The 21588-nt window shown below is 45.9% G+C and overlaps 1 protein-coding gene across 4 annotated transcripts in view; it reads right to left on the reverse strand.

Moving 5' to 3' along the window:
- Positions 1-19009, reverse strand: part of LOC142786497 (uncharacterized) — a 116259-nt gene extending 97250 nt beyond the window's left edge. For all 4 annotated transcript variants that reach the window (XM_075884223.1, XM_075884220.1, XM_075884219.1 and 1 more), the window contains exon 1: positions 18444-19009. In XM_075884223.1, coding sequence (XP_075740338.1) covers positions 18444-18710 — 267 coding nt within the window. In that variant the 5' untranslated portion in view covers positions 18711-19009. The remainder of the gene's footprint in view (positions 1-18443) is intronic.
- Between the last annotated feature and the right edge of the window lie 2579 nt (positions 19010-21588).

A 21588-nucleotide genomic window follows, 5' to 3' on the forward strand; every position in this document is an offset into this window, starting at 1 on the left:
TAGATACGATGATATAGCGACGGGCATTCCACCACAGCTGAAGGGAGGGAATTCCTACTGGTTGCAGTTCTCGGAAAAAAAAAAATATGCCGGAAAATGTTCAAGGCCCGTCAGTATTTTTCACCTCCTGCATTGCTTTCACTGTACTTTGCATTTATTCATTCGCATATTAACTACGCCATAATCACTTGGGGTAACACCTATCATTGTTATCTTCATTCCATCCAACGTATACAAAATAAAGCCATACGCATCACAACATACAGTTGTTCGCGTTCAGATGCCTTTAACCTGCTTAATGAGCACAAAATTTTATCTGTTAACAAGCTGTTTCAGTATAACATAAGTAAAATGTTTTATAAGTTACTTTATTCCCAACACTCCTTTGAATATATTGAATGTAGCTCGCTCAAGAATACTAACCCCACCAGGTTTGCTTCAAAAGGTGATTACTAGCTACCACGCGTTCGCACTAGCTACGGCAAAAAAAAAAACACATCAAAATTCTCTACCATTCACCTTTGGAATAGTTTGCCATTTGACCTGAAATCTTTGCCCTCATTCTCACTTTTCTAAACATCAATAAAATATTTCCTTTTAACTCCTGATTGCTCAGCTTAGTTATGGTGTATAATTTTTTTCCTGTTTGTCCTGATTTATCTTATGTACTTATTTCTGTTTCCCATGTAAAATTTTCATTTCCTCTTTCATTTTTTGTGATTTTTTTTCCATTTTCATTTTGTGTTACTTCTGTGTGTCGTATTTGACTTTCCATTGCATTGCTTTTTTATATTATTTTCACATTGTGACTTCCATTTTATTGAATTATTACATTTTTTTAACTGTTGCATGTTGCTGCCTGTTTCGCCTTGTACGAGTTTCTTATTATCACCTGCTAATCTTCTGTCAATTGTTTTCAATTCACTTGTGCTGTAGTTTTTAACTGAGGGTCCGGTTTTCAGTATTTATACTCTGCGACCCTCATCTGTATACAAGTGTTATGTTATCGATGCTTTGTAACTAATAAAAACTGAAAGTGAACTCAACTGAATACACGCTTTTCACGCACGTGAGCGCGCGCGGCGAGTTCTACCAGGAGCGCAACTCTGCCACCTACAAGTAGCATACACAGTAGAGAGTTTTAGTGCTGGGTTCGCAAGCTCTTGGGGCGTTGCGGATTTGGGGGCGCACGGCGTTGCGTACCCAACCCATACCCGACTGGAATGCCTCATAGAGGCGCGCACACAGCGCCATAGGGTCTTGTCGCGTAAGTATTATTTATTTATTTTTATGATTTAAAAGGTTAAATTAAACATGCATAGTGATCAGGACACTTTTTTATCGTGTACAGTATCCTGGTATACGCAAAAAAAAGAGAGAGATACAAGGTTACTGTAACGACAGTGTCGACATCTTGCGAGACTTCGTGCAACGTACCACAGTCACGAACATGTTACCTTACGCGTAATGTTTTTGAGGTGAAAATGAATAAAAAGGTTACTCATTGGTAATATTTTCGCTGCGCAGTTTTTGCACCAGATGTACAATGCGCAGTGTTTCTGCAATAACTAAGTTGTGGTTGTCTGTTTCACTATGGCCGCGCTAGATGGCGCCACCAATTCAGCTGGTCCGGGGCGGACGCGTGGCCCCATCGCCCCAGCGATCTTGCGACGCATCTGTTTAGGGTTTCGCGCATGCGCAATACCGCCGCCCCAACGTCCTGGGTACGCAAGCCGTTTGGGTACCCAGCACTAAAACTCCATGTTACCTTCACGGCGAGCAAAGCCCAGGCTGGCCAGAGCACCACTTTGACTTTTAAGTTTTAAGCGCAAATATTATAGTGGCTAGCCACTATACAAATAGCAGGGCACAAAAGCGCAAAATCTCGGACAGCATGGATCGGCCGCCTTGTAAGGTCCACCTTCGCAAGAACTCACGGTATCCGCACTGCGGATGCTCTAGCCGTCGAGTTAAAGTAAGCCAAAGTGCGAGCACTTATAGCGATTACACGGTTTGAGCCAGATTCCCAAAGCTAGAATGGCCTGGAACATAGAAACTAAAAATATGTCAGCCCCCCGACCAACTGAATAGGTGGCGCCATCTAGCGCGGCCATAGTGAAACAGACAACTACAACTTTATTGCAGAAACATTGCGCATTGTACATCTGGTGCAAAAACTGCGCAGCAAAAATATTACCAATGAGTAACCTTTTTATTCATTTTCACCTCAAAAACATTACGCGTAAGCTAACATGTTCATGACTGTAGTGTCACGAAGTGTCACAAGATGTCGACACTGTCGTTACAGTAACCTTGTATCTTTCATTTTTTTGCGTATACCAGGATACTGTACACGATAAAAAAGTGTCCTGATCACTACGCATGTTTAACCTTTTAAATCATAAAAATAAATAAATAATACTTACGCGACAAGACCCTATGGCGCTGCGAGCGCGTGTGACCTTCGTGCGGCTTGCGTTTGCGTGCGCCTATGGCATTCCAGTTGGGTATGCGTTGGGTACGCAACGCCGCGCGCTCCCAAGCCCGCAGCGCCCCAAGAGCTTGGGTACCCAGCACTAAAACTCTAGTAACTATAAGAATGCGCGTCGCCTAACGTGCTGGTGCATTCTAGTTATACTATACGTGCAAGTCAAGCGAAATTTCAATCATGGGTTGAGCCTCCTCGAACCGGCGCGTTATCCGTGTTAAGCAGGTACCACCTCGAGCATGTGTTCATCACCGATCATTCTTTTGCGTGACCACTGGGGTACTCAGGCCCACTGGCAGATCATTGCGTAGCCTAGCAGGAGGGTGGGAAAGGGAAGATAGGCGAGGGGCAAAAGGGGAGAGAGGAAGTAGAGCGTAGGATCGAAAGAGTGTGGGACAAGGTGAGGCGGAATGAGAAAGATAACCAAACAAATAGAAAGGAAGAGGAAGCAAGCGCGCAATGAAGAGAAAGTGGAGAAACAGAAAGAAAGGAATACAAAGTGAGAGCCGGAAAAAAATTAACAAATATACTGAAAGAAAATCTGAGAAGTTCCCGCTAAGCCTTGAAACAACGAAACTGGACCATTGTGAAGACTAATCTGGCTGCTTATAAGGGTTTCTTCTAGGTGGCGCACGTTGCTTCTAGGTAGTTGCCAGGCTTCAGATATATGTGCCACGACGTTGTAGCCAAGTTCAGCCATGTGCTACGGCAGTATAGCCAAGTACTAAGACGTTATACTTGGGCGCAGTAGCCGGTCGAACGGCTTGACCGAGCGTGACACCAAGTATGAATAAGAGAGAGAGAGGGGGAATTCATTGAGCAAGCTTTAGTCGTCGTAATCATCATCAAAGAAATCTCTGATGTCAGTTTTGGAAAATTCTGCTGGCTCGTCCGTGCCACGAAGGACTTCGGCCACGGTTTCATCTTAAGTAGCCACCGTTTCTCGCCGTAGTCTCGGCTAGTGTTGCGTCATCAAGCGACTGTAGCTGACTGCAGCTTTGGCTAATAAGTCACTGGCTCGGAAACTTCATAGCCAAGGCGACAGTTACTCATCATAGAATGTGTGTTCCAATACTCACCGTAGACGGCAAAATACACGGCTGAGTGGACGGCGGCCACCCTAAGTCCCAATACAATTCTCACGTGGCCGACAAAGTAATGATTAGATGATTGACATGTGGGGTTTAACGTACCAAAACCACCATTTGATTATGAGATAGGCCGTAGCGGACGGCTCCGGAAATTTCGACCACCATAAGTAATCCCCATTGTGGTAACCAGAACTGCGAAGAGCTTCTTTGCGAATCGGTCAGTTCGTGTTAGCGTGAGTTACCCAATTGCTGTGGCACATACAAATCTATGACGAGGTGACCAGTGGTGAGCCAATGAATCGTGATAAGGCATACATACTACGGCAGCTGAAACGGCTTTGCTTTAAAAAAAAAGAAAAATAAAGAGAAAAAAGGCCGCCCGGCTCCACAATCCCTTCATTGTAGGCACCACTACTGCGAAGCAGGGACGCAAAGGAGAAACAATGAGTTGTTTTAGATTGATCGCCTCCACTCGAGGAACTCTAATGTCACAAGTTTCACTGTCATAAGTACATTATTAGCGGACACGATCAAGGTTGAAGTTTAATTTCTAAATTTCGCGCGGAAATGTGCGGGCGTGACGTAGCAAAATTTTCAAAACGTATTTTTCGTATATTCGCGACATTGGCTCGATGAAATTTTCTGAAACTTCGTACGCGAAGTTTGCGGCACCCCCAGATGACAATGTGGTTAATTTTTTTTATCGATTAGAAGCTGCGTAACACCGAGTAGACGACTTCAAAATTTCTTACGCCACGGTGCGGGAAGCTGACATCTCCTCCAGCCGCATTTTCTTTTCGCGCGTTTTCTTGCTTATACCAAGCATCGTGTCATGGTAAAAGCGATGTTCTCGGAATTGTGAAATTGTACTTTACTAATACGCGCACAATTGTCTCGCTCGTTAGCGTCCCTTTATTTCATGCTCCCGATGTTGCAACAGCAATTCATTTCTTACGTTTACTTCATAAAAAAAAGCCAGGGACCAAGGGCCGAGCATCGTGATAAAAACGCTAATCTTCTTACCGTTTTTCTTTTCATCAATTGCGAAGCATATTGTACTTTGGACACGACCAACTAGGGGGGGGGGGGGGAGGGGTTGCAGTAAATCTTCTCACCCCTTCCCCACCTAACAGCGAACCCAGCGCACGCCTGTGGGTGCAAGAAGTAGACATTTTTTTGCTCCATATATTCGCTACACGCTCTGCCCGGAAAACGGCATCTTTTGCGGCGTCACGAAACCTGCGCCGTATTAGAAATGATTGCAAAAACTCGCTTATCGGTTTGATTTTCTGTGTCCTGCGAGACATTGTTTGCAGGAGCCTAAGGTCACACAACCGTGATATAATTATGAGGGACCTCGTAGTGGATGGCTCCAGAAACTTCAACCACCCAGCGTTCTTTAGTGCGCACCCGTAAGTATATGGGCCTGAAATGCTTCCCCATCCATCGACGACAGCACCCATCCATCCCGCGATGTCAGCAGCCGTACCTACAGGCCATTACGGCGGGTCTGTAGAGCGAGACCTTGGTAAGACCTAGTTGTGCTGTACCGAGCATAGAGTTTCCCCCAATACTTACTAGAGGGAACTCTGGCGCTAGTATCTATGGGAGCTGCAACGCACGGCGCTTCAGCGAGCATGGGAATAATGGGTAGTACACACATTTGTCTAATATTCATACTTCTGGCCTGCCTTTGGCTCCGTAAGTGTTCGTGTGGCTTGGAGCTGTTTTTTCACGAAAACATAAATTAGCAAATGTTCACCGTTTGCGCTTCACAACCTTATTCTTTTAAGCTTACTATTTCGAATCAAGTCCTCAAGTTCAAAAGGGTTCGTTCTTTCTTTCAAAACAAAACCGTAACCAGTAATAAACGAAGCCGCAAGTACGATTCGCCGCTTGCAAGTACGAAGACTGAGCAAATGTCTGTACTATTCATCATTCGCATGGTCACTGAACGATCGCAGCGCCAGAGTGCCCTCTAGTTAATTTTGGGAAACTCTATGGTACCGAGGCTCCGTGAAAAGCATGCGTTATACTAAAGCATTACGGGCACTTCTGATCGTGATCCGGAATGGCCGCTGCTATATCATCCTTATTATAGTCCCGACCGAACATAATAATAATAATAAAACACGGTGTTTCAATATATAGATATGTGGGGTTTAAAGTCCCAAAACCAGCATATGAATATGAGAGGAGCCGTAATGGAAGACTCAGGAAATTTCAACCACCTGGGGTTCTTTACCGTGCACCCAAGTCTGAGCACACGGGCATACATTTCCGCCTCCATCGGAAATCCAGTCGCTGCAGCCGGGATTTGAACCCGCGACCTGCGGGTCAGCAGCCGAGTACCTTAGCCACTAGACCACCGGGGCGGAGCATGAGACAGTGAAACGTGGCAACGAGAAAGTGACCTCAATAAAAAAAAAAGAAAAGCTCACGCGACGAACGGAGAGCAGCTCGAAACTTGCCGCAGGAAGCACGCTGCTCAAACAGAAAGACGCACGAAACGAACGCACAGGTAGAATACACCCAAGGCGAACAACTGTCACAATTCTCACTTCTTTATGAGTGACCTTCGTGCTTTCTTCAGCCACTGCAACTTCAAGCCAAACTTGCGGTTGAAGCACAGGCGTACCCGAATCCCTACATAAGCGCGCGCGCGAGCCATCACGCCAGATAGCAGCTATACGAACATTTACCACGCCATGTGGAGGCACACGCGCGGCGACGACATTTTGAGCGAGTGCACCCAACGCTAAGGTCCTTAGATGAAACAAGTTTTTTCATCTAGGGACCGCGCCATCTCGCTACTCACAACGAAAACGCGCTGAGGTTTGCGAGCTCAAAGAACCGGCACATGGTGGCTGGCTGTTGGCATCCTTAAAGGCCACCTGCGGCGATTTTTCGACCATGTCAAGGTAATGGTGTTTCTATGTTCCGAGACACTCTCGTCACGAGCCCAATAGCTGAAATGTTTAGGGAAATTCGAAAACAATTTTTAATAAGCAAAAAGGTGCAAAACCGAAACCCAACCGGGCGCTCCGTCTGCGTATGACGTACTACATGGTAAGAACCGGAGGCCGCATACTGGTCCAGCCGGCACGTAGTATGAAAACCAGACACCAGCGAAGCACTGGCCAAACACCACAGAGGATAAAGAAAGCTTTCCCGGGCTGTGCCAAACACCACGGCCGTCCCCTTATGGCCACCACAATAAAAAACACAGCAGCGGCCGAAGTAGCGATGCCATCGGCTGCGTCACTTGTGTTAACATGCCAAACCCAACGTCACACAGACAATGTTGCCAATAATTTTGGGAAGCCAGGTGAGCTTTTCGGGGCAATCTTTGAAATTAATTTGCAAACAATCAGCGCATCTTTCAAGCCTGTAATTTGGCATAAATAACGGAAATGTGCAAAGAACGTACGTACCCAGCGAATTTCACTGAGATATACTGACATCGAAAAATCGCCGGAGTTGCTCTTAAACAACGTCCGTTTTGCGGCCTTGTGGTGAGCGCCGCGCGTTGCGGATTGAAATGTCGCTGGTTCGACGTCTCAACCTTCAAGTTTTTCTTCTCCTTTTTATCTATGAAATCCATTAATATTTATTTTACAACGTCAAATCCGTGACGCAAATACGTCAGCGGAGTCCTGGTGGACCCCGGCATAAAGCCCTTTCGCGTTATAAATGAGATTACCATATCCTTACCTAACCTCCGGCAACCCCACGATCGAGAGACTCAATTATCGAAAAAACGGCACAAACAATTTTACGTATGTGACCAGCACACATTCGAGGGCCGCCACTTTTGTACGATGGCTGGTACCCGGTTCTTCAGCACGACGCCGCCATTGATCTCCGAGTTACAACAAGAAACTGCAGCCTGTCGACCTGGGACGTCTTTGTCAAAACGTTTCCTGCCTATTGCGCTTAGTCATTTTTGTACATGTCAGTGTCCTTTTTGTATACATGGGTTGCACTTACGTCCCAACCGGGAACAACAGCACCGAGAATCGCCATGTTTGTGAACATATGCACCTGCCTGGAAGCCAAGTCGGGACACTTGCAGCGGCGAGACCTGGTCTACGGTCGCGCTTCACCATTATACTATTTGGGCCATTTTCGAATGCAGAACAACAAGTGTAATTCGTCCTTCTAAAGGCAGGGCACCGCCACACGTTACAATGTTTAGTTTGCCCGCGATTAATACAAACGAATGCACGCGAACGAGGATGTTGTCCGAAAAGTGGCGTATCGCTTGGCTGGCGCGACATGACCGAGGAAAACTAAGAAAGAGAAATACATTCGTGTCTGCAGTCACCACTTCATCATAGGAAAAGGTATTTTCGAGTTATGCCCAGGTTTACCACGCTCACTGAGGTGATCGCGTCGCTTCTCCAGAACGCTACCAAGATCCTCTTTTCCCCTCGAATAACCACGTCTCGCGTTGTTATGCGAGGTCTAACGGTGCAACATACGCGAACGCGTCTTCTTTCACGGGCCGACCTGCGAATTTAGCGGACGATGCGATCTTCGACTGGGCACCCAGCCTATACTTGGCCACGGCCGTTATGGCCGGACTATTGCCGCAGCATCTGCGCGTTTTCACTGCTTTATAAAAAGCGATAGACGAACACACTGCGAGCAATCGCAGCGGGTAACCCGTCTACGGGGTCAGGAACGTCGCTCGAACATCCCGCCATAAACACAAAGGCAGAGCGTGATGAACTATAAGCAATACATCCTAACGAAGCCCACGCGTTTTGAAAAAAGACGAAGTTTTACCTAAACCATAACGTGAAAAAGCGCCTTAACTAACCACACTTAGAAGGACGACACGCAGTGATGCAAGCTGCTATGCTTGTCACCCATCCTTTGCGGTTGGTGAAGTGGTTGCGGTCGTCCAGCAGCTTGTGGGTCTTCATTTGTGCACCATTCCGTCACTTGTCGAAAGCACGAAACAGTTCACGATCGATGTCGCCGTGTGTCACGGAAGGCAGGATATCGACACTGCTACCTAAATCAACTCGAGAGGATGGCACTTGACTACAATTGACAACAACCCGACGTGACGCTCATATCATAAGAGTAATTATGTAATGTTTATAAAACTGATTAGTCAACATTGCAACCACAATAGACGTTACACCGACATTATGTCAGAATAGTGCATTTTTCACAAAGCAGTATCGAGACAAGGCGTGGCTCTGTGGTAGAATACTCGATTGCCACGCAGAATGCTAAGGTTCGATTACTGCTATAGGGCCCTGATATTTCTTCTCTGTATTCGTCAGATCAACACTGCAGCGATATCAGCTGTTTTTTTGTTTTGTTAACGTGCTCGCGTTAAAATGATCAATGCCTGTTCTCATCGTTACTGGGCATAGACAAACTGCTAATTGCCCGTGACGCATACACGTATTTGGCGAAAAGGGTTCGACGACATACCACGACGGGATCGTCCCATTCTTCATGTCCTGACCAGCGAGTTACATTCGTTGAACCATCTTACTCTCCCATAGAAATATCGATTCACTCCAAGTAAAGGCAATGATCACGAGAGTACCCAGACGTAGGCGGCTGAATAGATAGACGCTAAAAGTGCCTGCAGTGAGCAAAGAAATGCTTCGCATTCAATAATAGCACTGGTTTAAGTTGATAGGACGGACAATTTTTCTATCAGTGTAGTAATTTCATTTCTTGTTCTGGGTAGCTGTCGGTCCCTCTCAGTATGATGGAGAACTCCTTAACACTAAACACGAAGTTCACAATTGCTTTATTAGGCAAGCCACTAATGCATAAAGATACAATCACGATTAAAACGTGCACTGCATCCCACCTGTGTTTAAGCACATCAGCAAGCTCACTTTAATAAAATACACCACGTAGTGACATATTGTAGGTTAGCATCCCTTAACTGGAGCAACCAATTCGCTGAAATTTCCAATGGGAAAGCCTAGCAGGTCCACAAAAAGGAATGATTGCAAACACACCTGGAACATGATGTCGGATTCAAAAGTTCATTGACTTGAATTCTCGCACTTTTTTGAAGAACCTTGAAGTACTAAGGCTTGAAATCTTTTCATTAAAACTGTATCTTAACCACGAACTATCAACATAAATTTATACATGGCCTCGAATAAGGGCATTTATTATAAGTGTAATTGCTCTAGCTGGTTTTAAATATAGAACTTCTGGAATGAGATCGACTGTTCTTGTAAATGCAACTTCAGGTTGCGTGTATATATATATATATATATATATATATATATATATATATATATATATATATATATATATATATATATATATATATATATATATAACAGAAAGAAGTGTACACTTGAGGGCTCGTTTTTCCGTGTTTTGACACAATATTAATGAAGCCTAACAGAGAATAATGACAAGGAAGGTATAGGGGAGGTTATTGGACCGAATTGTAAGGTAAATGTGAAGAAATAGAGGCGGGTGAAAAGATAACTTGCCGTGGGCGGGAACCAAACCTGCAACCTTCGAATAATGCGTTATTCAAAGGACAGAGCTCGCAAGCGATCACTGTCCTCAATGCGTCCCCGACCCGCTTTCTCCAACCGGAAAAACTGAACGCCGCAGTCCCAGAGGCAAGAACTGCGCCGACGTCGAAACGCCCAAGTCCTCGCATTTCCCCTGCTAACGTCGTCGCCATATCTGTCGATGGTATTTCTACCTTTGCCCTCGTCGACACAAATGCTGCAGTTTCTGTTATAGCCGCCCAGCTCTGCCGCTCCCTACGCAAAATGACCACGCCGCTCTCTAGACTATCGCTTCGTACGGCTAGCGCACAACCAGTTCGACCTCTCGGCACCTGTACGGCCCGCATATTCATCCAAGGCTCTATGTACGTTGTCGAGTTCATCGTCCTTTCGGTGTGCTCGCAGGACGTTATCCTCGGGTGGGACTTTCTGTGACATCCTCATGTCGTCATCGACTGCGCACGCGCTGAAGTTCAATTTTCCCACCTGTGTGACGAACCTTTGCACGAAACTCTTGAGCGGTCACCAAAACTGGCGGAATTCCAGTGAGGACACTGAAATTCCGCCAGTTTCTATTGCCGTTGTCCCTGTTTGCTGCGATGACCATAACGATGCTACGGTAATGTTTACACCTTCCGACATTTTCATGAGCCACAGAGCCATTTCCTTGCCTTTCGTTACACTGACGTCACTACTGGCCAAAGAAATATTTTCGTTGACAACCCCCTTTCTCTGCAACGCTTACGCTACTTGCCGCCGAATGTCTCGGTCGAGTGGAGTACCTTGATTTTTATTTATTCCTTAACATGCCAGACGAATCGTGCAGGAGCCCCTCGACCGAACTTCATGCCCTTTCCCCACTGGAATGCCCGTCGAGTGACATCTTCTTGAGTTCCATCGCCGATACCTTAAGTGCTCAAGAACGCAGTGAGCTTTTTAATCTCCTCCAGCACTTCCCGAATTCTTTCGACATTTCTCAGCCGCAGCTGGGTCACACTCCCCCAGTGCACCACTACATTGACACCGGTTCACACCAGCCATTGCGTTAAAGACCATACCATGTCTCTGCTGCAGAACGTCAGGTCATCAACGACCAGTTCAAAGAGATGCTACGCCGACTCGTTATTCCACCATCGCACAGTACTTGGGCATGTCCTGTCTTCTAGTTCAAAAGAAGGATGCGTCGATTCGATTTTGCGTCGACTACCGGCGATGAAACAAGGTGACGCGGAAAGACGTCTATCCACTATCGCGCATCGACGACGCCCTTGACAGCCTCCAAGGAGCCGAATTCTTCTCTTCCTTAGACTTATGATCTGGATACTTGCAGGTTTTTATGGCAGAAGCTGATCGCCAGAAAACTGCGTTCATTACACCACATGGCTGGTATGAATTTAATGTAATGCCTTTTGGGCTTTGTGATGCTCCTGCCACGTTTCAACGACTCATGAACAACACACTGCGTGTACTGAAGTGGTCTGTGTGTCTATGCTACCTCGACGACATTGTCGTTTTTTCTCCCGATTTTCCTACACATCTGCTTCGGCTCCAACTGGTTCTGTTGTGTTTAACCAACGCTGGGCTCCAACTGAACCTTAAAAAGTGCCGCTTCGCCGCGCGAGAGCTGTCCATCTTAGGGCGCATCGTGTCCAAGCATGGTGTTCTACCCGACCCTGTAAAACTTCGTGCAGTGGCTGAGTTCCTTGAACCTACTACACTGAAAGAATTACGCAGTTTCGTCGGACTATGCTCGTACTTCCGGTGCTTCGTTTGAAATTTCGCGTCGATCATATCATCAAGGACCAACCTCCTACACAGTGACGCAGACCTTTCATACTGGTCTCCTGACTGCGACGTCCCGTTTGCCACGCTCCGTAGTCTGCTAACCTCTCCTCCCATTCTTCCAACGGATGGAAAGAATGGGAGGGGAGGTGCAACGGAAGTTCACACCCTCCACACTCTTAGGTCGCCAGGATGGCTCTTTATCCGCGGGGGCAATGTGAAGAAGAAAATGCATCGTTGGCAAGCAGCATCGCCACCGCTTGGTTACTGGGTGCTGGGCTCATTTCGCTCGCCTCGTGCTGATCGTCGTCGGCATCTGCCTGAACGTAGCTCTGTCCCGATCATGTTTTCATGGTGGAGCCGCTGCCGCAACACACGTCAATAAACCCTTTTTCAATATATATATATATATATATATATATATATATATATATATATATATATATATATATATATATATATATATATATATATATACACACACACACACACACACACACACACACACACACACACACACACACACTATAAGGATTTTGCATCACAACACCGCAACATGATAATGAGAGACGCCGCAGTGGAGGGCTCCGGAAATATTGATTATCTGATAATGAGCGCTTACATCGCACAGCAGACAGGCCTCGACCATTTCACCTCCACCGAAATGCGACAGGATCGAACTCACGACCTTCGCGTCAGCAGCAGAGCACCGTAGTCTCTGGTCCACCGTGGTGGACAAACAACACACTGTAGTAGCTTTGAAATTGTTCACATTTGTATTTACAACTAAAACACACCAAGTACAATTATGGCTGCACTGAATCCTAAAGCCACAATGCCCTCATGCCAATAGCTCCGGTCAAAGATAAGGTTCGAACACATTTCTCATAATGTAAGTCCGAATTGAAAGTAATGACAATAAAGCGGCAGTCCGAGACAAGAATTTTTTCAATTCTTATCAAGTTTAGAGCACCTGGTAACGTGAAACTGCACGTGCAAACTGGGTACAGAATTTTAAACACAGTGATAGTTTATTAGAACACAGCATATTGGAATGTACCATGTTTGTGGAAATATTTCACACCTAAAGAACAAATTAACATACAACTAAGTAAATATGTTTGTTTTATGCACAAAAACACAACACAGGTCACAAGAGGTGTCATCTAACTTTCTTTCAGACTAATTGTGAGTACATGAGGTGACTGGTGCACTTGTGATGCGGCTCAGCAAGTCTGCCCAAATCACAGACAACCTCAAGAACAGGCTATTTGACTGAGTAATTAATATTGATTGTTCAAAGCGAAAGAATTAGCCAAGCAACAGTTCCTTCAGGTACAGAATAAGTCTGTTCAACGTAGAGGAGGCACTGGACTGTTCATTAGAAGTTTCTAACAGTGGCTTCAGATTACAACCCAAGTTTTAGATCCTTGGTTTAACTAAGTTCTATGTAGGGAGAATGTGGCCTCCAACCCGGGAACTCTCTACAAGAACACTAGAAATCAGAACATAAACTTTATTCAGTGTCCAGCGTGCCAGGAAAGTGCTTGTCAAACTGCCCAAAGATACACCCGCTATAAAGCACTGTGAAAAACCAGGAAACAAGCAAGTCATAAAATAACGACACAACACACCGACGAAAAGTGCGCAACTGCTCACAAATTTATATTAACAACACAGGAGTGCTTCCACATAAGACACATCTTAACAATCACTACTTTCACTTTGATGCCCCCAATTGACTAAATCGTATGCACAGTTCTTGATTAGGTGTGGGTGCTATAAATTGGTGCAATACCCTAGCTGACAATATTTTATTTTTAATTTTTATATACTACAGCTTAAATGGGCTATAAAAAATAAGGTTTTATACATTGGTTATAAAATAAAACATTTTGCAATGCAAGTTTGTAACATGGAAGGAAGTGTGACAGTTATAAAATTAAACAAGAAACAAGTATTGATAAACACGGCATAAATCCAGTAAATGTGTCCAAACTCTTGTAAAGAGTAATGACCTGCTTTCCTTAGATAGTAAGTGAAATTTTTCAGCTGCACGAGGAAGGAGGCTCTACCGAAGGCGAGCACACGGTTAAGGTGCTTTACGGCAAAGTTTGTGACTATTCCCAGTAGGTTTCAGTTTATCAAAAGACAGCTGGCTGTGCGTGAGAAGCTTAGCATGCTTCAAGTGAAATGTGAAAGGCATATGGCCATTTGAATATCGTACTTTAAAAAAATCCAACCCAAACAGTGGATAAGCAAACCACAACAGCTTTAGTGTAATTAGTGTGGAGAAAACTTGTAACTCGAAGAAACAAAAGTTTTCCGTTCATTCTTGCACAGCTTAATGAGTGTGCAGTTTGAGTGACCAATGAATGAATGAATCAATCAATCAATCAAGTTCATATACTTTGGATAGTAGAAGAACAGGACTAAATGCTCGAGCAGCTTGATGAACCTCTGCAATATTCCTCAAATGCCTCATGCACTAACCAGCTTTAATTTCACTATCAATGAACTGGTATAGCAATTAGTGATTGTTATGAATATTTTCACCTAAAATTACTTCTCTGTTATGAGGATGAATTGGGAAGTGTTTTTGCATTTTCTAACACAAACAAATTTGTAATGCACCTAGTGATTATAATTGATATTGTTTGCATCTGCAAATACTGCACAATGACTGATTTATGTCACTGTAAGCTAAGCAAGAACTATTGGCTGAGCTAAACCTACCTGGAAAGCAACCAGTGATGATAATTACACTCGGTTCAGATGTTACAAAGATTCTTGAGACTCCTGCTGTAGAAATATTTCAGCCACTAAAAATTATTGCTTTTACAAGTTTCTCTATTTTAATGGCAGGTGTTCCTTGAAAACACCTTGTTTGTGTTAATGTAACTGATATCTTGAAAATTAACAGACTTTCGCTTTACCCAACCACACGGCATAATCGACAAACAGACAGGTGTTGCTATGCTACTTAAATCAACATTCAGCCTTTCTAAGCAATCAGTTCAGGGCCTGACATGTTTTCTACAGGTGTTCAGGGAAGGTCATCTTGAAAAAATGAATCAACTGGAACAAATTGATCCTTGGATGTCGCCATTCTTCAGTTTGACTCCATCAACATATCTTTTACATCTGTCGAGTGTAAATCCACAGACTGTTGCTACATTGATTTGTGCCTGGAATGTCTACACCTCTGAAGAGAGCTATCAGCTGGGAGTGCCAGAAAGCTGGGCTTTATCTTCTCGAATTCCAGCAGATAGGGGCATCCCAGAGTCAACAGTTCAAAGCGGAGGAGCTTTAGAATTCTCCACTTGCAGAACGTCATTTGCACTCTCGTTTTCAGCCTAATGTGTAAAAACTTATTGGAAGGAACAAGTATCTTAGGAAGAACACCGCTGTTTCAAGCCCCTAAAAGCACTAAATATTTTTAAAAATAAATGAGAACAAAACACGGGTAGGTACAAAAGATTACAACCAGCACATTGCTTGAACAAAGCAAGCTGTTCATGACTGCTGGTTTAATTCCAGACCGTAATGGAATCCACAAGTGTCATGTGTCAGGTATCCTATTCAAGCTAATTAACCGCAATCAGTCAAAATTAATTTGTAAACACCACTGTACGATTGTTAAAAACCTAGACTGCTGTCATTGTGATGTTAAACCTCATAATAGCACATAATTTTTTATAAAACTTCCATTCAGTCGCAACGTTTTTCAGGACAAACCTGTTTTGTTCAAGTTCGGCTGCTTGCAGAGTTTTTTTTTTATTATTATTATTACTTTGTAACTCAATGTGGCAATACAAACCACATGAGGTAAATACGTGCAACATTTTGGCAAATACAAATAGTGTAAAACATCGTAGACAAATACCTATGTATTTATTTATTGGAAATACTTCAGAGTCTTTGTACGCAGCCGTGGGCAAAAAGTAAGTAAGCTTATGTTTACTAAAGGTGATTTAAGAGCGGCATTTTAGTGGACAATACAGACAATGGGTTTTGCAAGACACGTGTTCCAGGGATGTTTGTTCCGGTTATGGGTGGACTCATCACAACTTGCCCCGCAGCAGTGGTGTAGTGGCTAAAGTACTCAGCTGCTGACCCGCAGGTCGCGGGACCCAATCCCAGCTGCGGCGGCTACATTTTAAATGGAGGCAGAAGTGCTCTAGGTTTGTGTGCTCAGATTTGGGTGCACGTTAGAGAACCCCAGGTGGTCACGATTTCCGGAGCCCTCCACTACGGCGTGTCTCATAATCATACGGTGGTTTTGGGATGTTAAACCCCACATATCATGATTGTTATCACAACTTTTCTACAAGGTATCAAGAAGTGCCGACGTGAAACCTTCCTCAGCCACCAGAAGTTGATGCAACAGTTGTCAATGACGCTGCCGCACACCCTCAAAGATCCTATAAAATATGGTGACACAATACAGCCAATGCTTTGAACATGTTTCAGGATACAATATATCCCCAGATGCAACACAATCGATGTACTCTTTGGTGGACATTGTAAACTTTGATCATATGTAGTTTTAATGACGCTATTTGGGGCTTTTCGGACACACAGCACCCAAAGAGCGATTATTAGTCTTTCAGTGCTCTCTGGACAGAGTACTAGACAGCGACTAATGATGATTGCACCATCTAGCGCACGCAAGTGATTACTTTTCACATGCTGAAAAGCAAAGCATTATTTTGGATGTGCAGTGATGGAAGTGACTTTTACTTTTTGGGGCATACTTTGGAGCAGTCATAAGTGTTTTCGGAGTGAAAAGCATGCATGTTTCGAGCAGCTATTGGTGTTTTAGGAGCAGATACAAATTTTCCTATACACCAATTTGGAGTTCGAAGCATTGTTAAAGCATCTTGTAAATATTATTTATTATAAAATATATTCCATAGAAAACAATCAATGTTAATTTCAAGAAGCAAGTAATTAAAACGATGGTTATCAAAGATGTGCTGTGAAAGGAGCTATGTAATTAAACTACTAGTATTTGTAGCAGAAATCAATTCAAATTGGCAAGGCTAAGCACCACATTTTAAAAGTGACCATGGTCCCACGCAACTGTTACCAGATAAGCAGTAGATAATTGGTACAAGATAAAAGCAATCCTGCTCATTTTCACATTTCACCACACTATCCTGCAAGTCTAGCTGAAAAAAATAAAAACTGCCAAATGAGCAATATGCTTGATGGGCCAGTTCTTGTCGCACAAACGAGATCAGAGCTGATAATGCTGCATACTAGCTGGGATGATAGTAAACAGATCTCTTTAAGTTTCTTTATTTCTTTAAAAGTAAAAGTTGGGCATTCTCATTCTCGCAGTGCCATTTCGGAGCAGGTTTGGAGCAATTTAACAAAACTGACTGTTTGGAGCAGCACTTGCTTCACTGGATGTGTATCAGGATACGCGTTTGCAAGATTGACACTTGCTACAATAACGATCCGGGCACTTTGCTAAAACAACTTACTAGCGAGCATATGCGAGCCACTTAATGCTTATCCATAGTTAAAAACTGTGCTAGTCCTGTTTCCACGCATGTTTTCCGTGCTCATATCGCACTGTTTTTAATTATGCTTACAACAACAGTAACGCCGCAGAGGTACTTGTACGTCAGCAGTAGGTAGATGAAAATACGTAACGAGATCTTAAAACCTAATGACATGTGTGACGAGTACAGTAAGATGCTTCGCCCGCACTAACCGGGTGTAGGTCGATGCCGCACCTTATATTTATACACCGCGATTCGCTCCTTTCCGCAGCTTTGCACAATGACAAGCCGACCAATCGCAAAGTTCAAACCCGATCGGGCTGGATCGCGATCGAAAGTAGTGTATCGTGCGCCACCCATATAATGTCACACGTGCGAAAGTTTCACGCGTAAAAGCGGGGTCGTAGCCGAGGCGGTCAAGGACCTAAGTTTGTATCGAGAGTTGAGCAATGCTGTATCTCATTGGCAACAATATTCGTCGAAGTCAGAGAACAAATCGGCATGGGAGCACCCACCAACGCGATGTTTCAAGCGCCGATACTTCGACACGACAGCTTTGCAGCGAGATGACATCGAGTTTGCCGACGACTTTGGCGTGCGCCTCAAAAAGCGGCGACGACATTTCGTTCGGTCGCTTTCGCGAGGGCGACTGCCGGTCTGTACGACCAGAGAAACTTCGAGAAACCTGAACGAATGGCGCTGCTACTGGGTGCGCTGACAGGAACTGACACCTGCCCCAAGCTTATCGGTGGCTACCCTCGAAATGCACCCCGCGAGGACGGGATAAGAAACAACAAAAACGCCGCCGCGTCGTTGGGTCTGCTTCGCGGGCGTGCACTGACGGGGCCGGAGCCCGAGTTGTGACAGCCCACCAAAACTCCGAGCTGCACGCCCGAAATGCTAATGCCCCGGCATCAAACAATCGATGGAAAGCGAGGGAAAGGGGGGAACCAGCACACGATCCACGCGGAGCGTGAAAAGACAAAAAGAGAAAGCCACTCACGCCTAGAACCCCGCGTGCGGAGATGGCACTACGCAAACGTGTACGCACCTTGACGACGTCTCCCCGGCTCGTCGAAGGCTGGTCGAGACCGCTCATGACACGTCGTTCCGAAGAGGCAACAGGTTCCGACGAACTTGGCCCGTGATCGTCTTCGGGCGAGCTAGGACTAACCTTAGGGCTTTCCGTCGACGACGGCACGGACACTTCGCCGGCGCGGTAGCTGGCTAGGCGCAGCGCCGTCGCGTCGTGGGACCCGCCGGACGCCGACGACGACGCCGCCTTGTCACCGCTCTTGGACTTGGACAACTTTCGCATGCCGCCGCCTCGGACGTCGTCAGCATCGGGTCCCGTCGCTTTTGCAGCCTGTCTACGCTACTCGCTTTTTTACGACAAGGCGCCCCATTCAACCGGCGACAAAAAACCGCACGCACGCACGCACAAAACACACACAGCGTGGGGTTTGGTCGCCTGTACGCTGGAGCCGAGGTTACCGGCGAGGAAAAACTTTCTCGGCTGCCACCTTTCTCTCGCCTTTGACTCGGCTTGGCATCCAAGTTCGGCACGACGGCACAAAATTCACGAAAACGATCCCACGTTCCGTGGCAGTCACCTAGTTTTGTCTCACGATTTCCGACACTTGGTTGCCGTTGCTGCTAAGCGGCTTTTAGTGCCGTTGCTGCAGCTGTCTCTCGCGGTTGCAGACGATTTTTCCGAAACAGACGACGAAGGGACGCGCTGGCGTCGAGGCTAGAATTCGCGCGCTCGCCGCAAAAGTTTGCGCGACTTTGGTGACAGTGCGGGGCGCGCGCGAAGTGCGAGAAAACGGTGCTTAAATCAAAGAGGTTCACGGCTTCGTTCCCGACGTCGAAATGGTAACGCTGTCCATCGCTGTCATCTGACGCGTCGTTAGGCGCGGGGAAGAGCCGATGAACCTTGCTGACACGGAACGCTTGCGACACCGGAGAGGTTGGCTGTGCAAAACGTCGGCCCCACTGGGCGCGCACCGACTGCAAAACTATTCGCTACCTTCTGTGGCCAACTTAGACGTCCCGGCTATTTCTGTGACGGCAAATTACTCGATGACACGGCCACTACATTAATTTTGTAGATTACGTTTCATAAACGCGCTTTTGAGCGTGCAGTGCGTCGTCCGCTCTTAGGCCTGGACAGGTTGCGCTACCTGGTTGCAACAGTGCGCCCTACTCCGCGCCTGGGCCCAGCTCTGTCGAAACTTGGGGTCGAGCACTGCAAAAAGACCGTGCCGAAAGTTGGCCGTTGCGCTTCACTTACGCATGCTTCTGCTCATTCCTGGTATTAGGGACGTTCCTCTGCACTTGAGGCTTCTCGCTCAGCGATTTGCGCTGCAAATTCGAACTGCGAACTAATGTTTTCGCTCCAAATATGCATCCCCCATAGCGTTGCAGCCGCCGGCCGCGGCCATACGCAGGAAAAAGTGTCCCGGCCTGCGTAGTCGCCGATGCGCACTAAAATCCGCGGCCCCCGGGCCGCTACGTCACGCCCGGGGAGCGGCCGGGGCTTTCCACCGGCGCCGCCCGCAGCGACACTACGCGGAGAAAACGCGAACGTCTCAGTCGAACCGCGGCTCTGGCCCCGAGCACCGGGCTCTTGGGATGCTCAGCCGACTCAAGCGGGCTCTGTTGAAGTTGGCTGCACCGCAGGACCCGTAGACCCGTCGGCGCTGCTTGTTTATTTATTATTCGACATTGTGGCGTTTCCTGTTACCAGAAAGACGACTTCCGTCGCGGCGGTTGACGCCGCATATTCTCCTCCACGCAATCCGCTTCGTACGGCATGATTGACGCCGACAGGATATTGCGGCACCTCACGAGCAGTCAAGAATGCGGCACGCCATGTTATCGGAGCGGTGGCGGTGTGGGCCTTATCTTCGCAGCCACCAGGTTTATAACGTACACGTTCTTTCCTCTCAGGCTCGGAACTACGAATTCACCTCTCGCAAATACTTTTGTCGCTTTCTTTTAATTCGCAGCATTTCTTGACGAGCCAATGGCACTTCGAGCGTTTCTATTTATAATTTATTCAGCAGCCTATGTCTGAGCGTTCTCGCGATTGCAAATCGTCGCAAAATCACGACATTTTGATTAGGGGCGCCGTAAAGGAGCACTTTGCAATAAACAGGTCATTACATAAACAGCGCGTGAGCCACATCACGCCCCTAAATTATTCCTAAGTTATTGTTGATTCCTCGTGTGATTTCCTCGAGGGACCCCCTCCCCCGTCCGGAAAAAAAAATCCTCTCTCACCCGAAGTTAGATAGGTCTGAGTCACACTTAGGACACTCGCTCTCTGGATTTCATGCCGACCAGTTGTGCCCCCGCGATCTCCGACGACAGCGCAGCTCTGGCCGACTGGCTCACCCTACGCCATCTCCTGACGCCGTGAAGCTCTCGCTGAGGGGCACCCCGTCCTCGGACTCCTTCGACCGTGTCCATCTTTCATATATTCGCCTTACTTCTGTATGTGGGTCCCTCTGTCTCTGCCCCTATCTCTATGCCTATTCCTTTTAATCCTCCTCATCCATTTTAATCCCTCTTTACCCCCATCCCTGGTGAGCCACTGTGGAGGTGTCGCATTATGATGCAGACAGTTACGGGGCTCACTTTTATCTTCTTTTCTCTCTTTTAAGAATAACTTAATACTACTAGCCACACTTAGAATGCTCTAGACAGGCTCATTCCCCTCGCTGGGATTTTTCATCATCACCATCATCACCTTCATCATCATCATTTATCTTACCCTCAAAGAAAGGCCCTTTTCAGGGTGTTACACAGGGGGGGGGGGGGACAAAAGCACCAAAAATAAAATGGGAGGGGGCAAGAAAATCAATAACATCATAATCATAACTCTGCAATGCTAGAAAAAAATAAATAAAATGTTTGAAAAATACAGAATTCATGATTTCACTTTCAAAAGCGAGGCAAAGACAGCGCAATAGGCAGAACAAGTGGTATAAATGCCGTTACAAAAAGAATAGTACATGAAATAACACTATTATGATGGCAGATTAGGAGAAAACATGACAGTGGGTGTCTAAATTTATTGGAGTCTTGCTCATGTACTATTTGTTCAGGCAACGCATTCCGTAGCTCAATAGCAGTTGGTAGGAAGGATTTGTTGAATGCTTGAGTGGTATCATGTAAGCGTTGAACACTGG

Source organism: Rhipicephalus microplus, unplaced genomic scaffold (genome assembly GCF_043290135.1).
Source record: "Rhipicephalus microplus isolate Deutch F79 unplaced genomic scaffold, USDA_Rmic scaffold_24, whole genome shotgun sequence".
In the NCBI taxonomy this organism is placed as follows: Eukaryota; Metazoa; Arthropoda; class Arachnida; order Ixodida; family Ixodidae; genus Rhipicephalus; species Rhipicephalus microplus.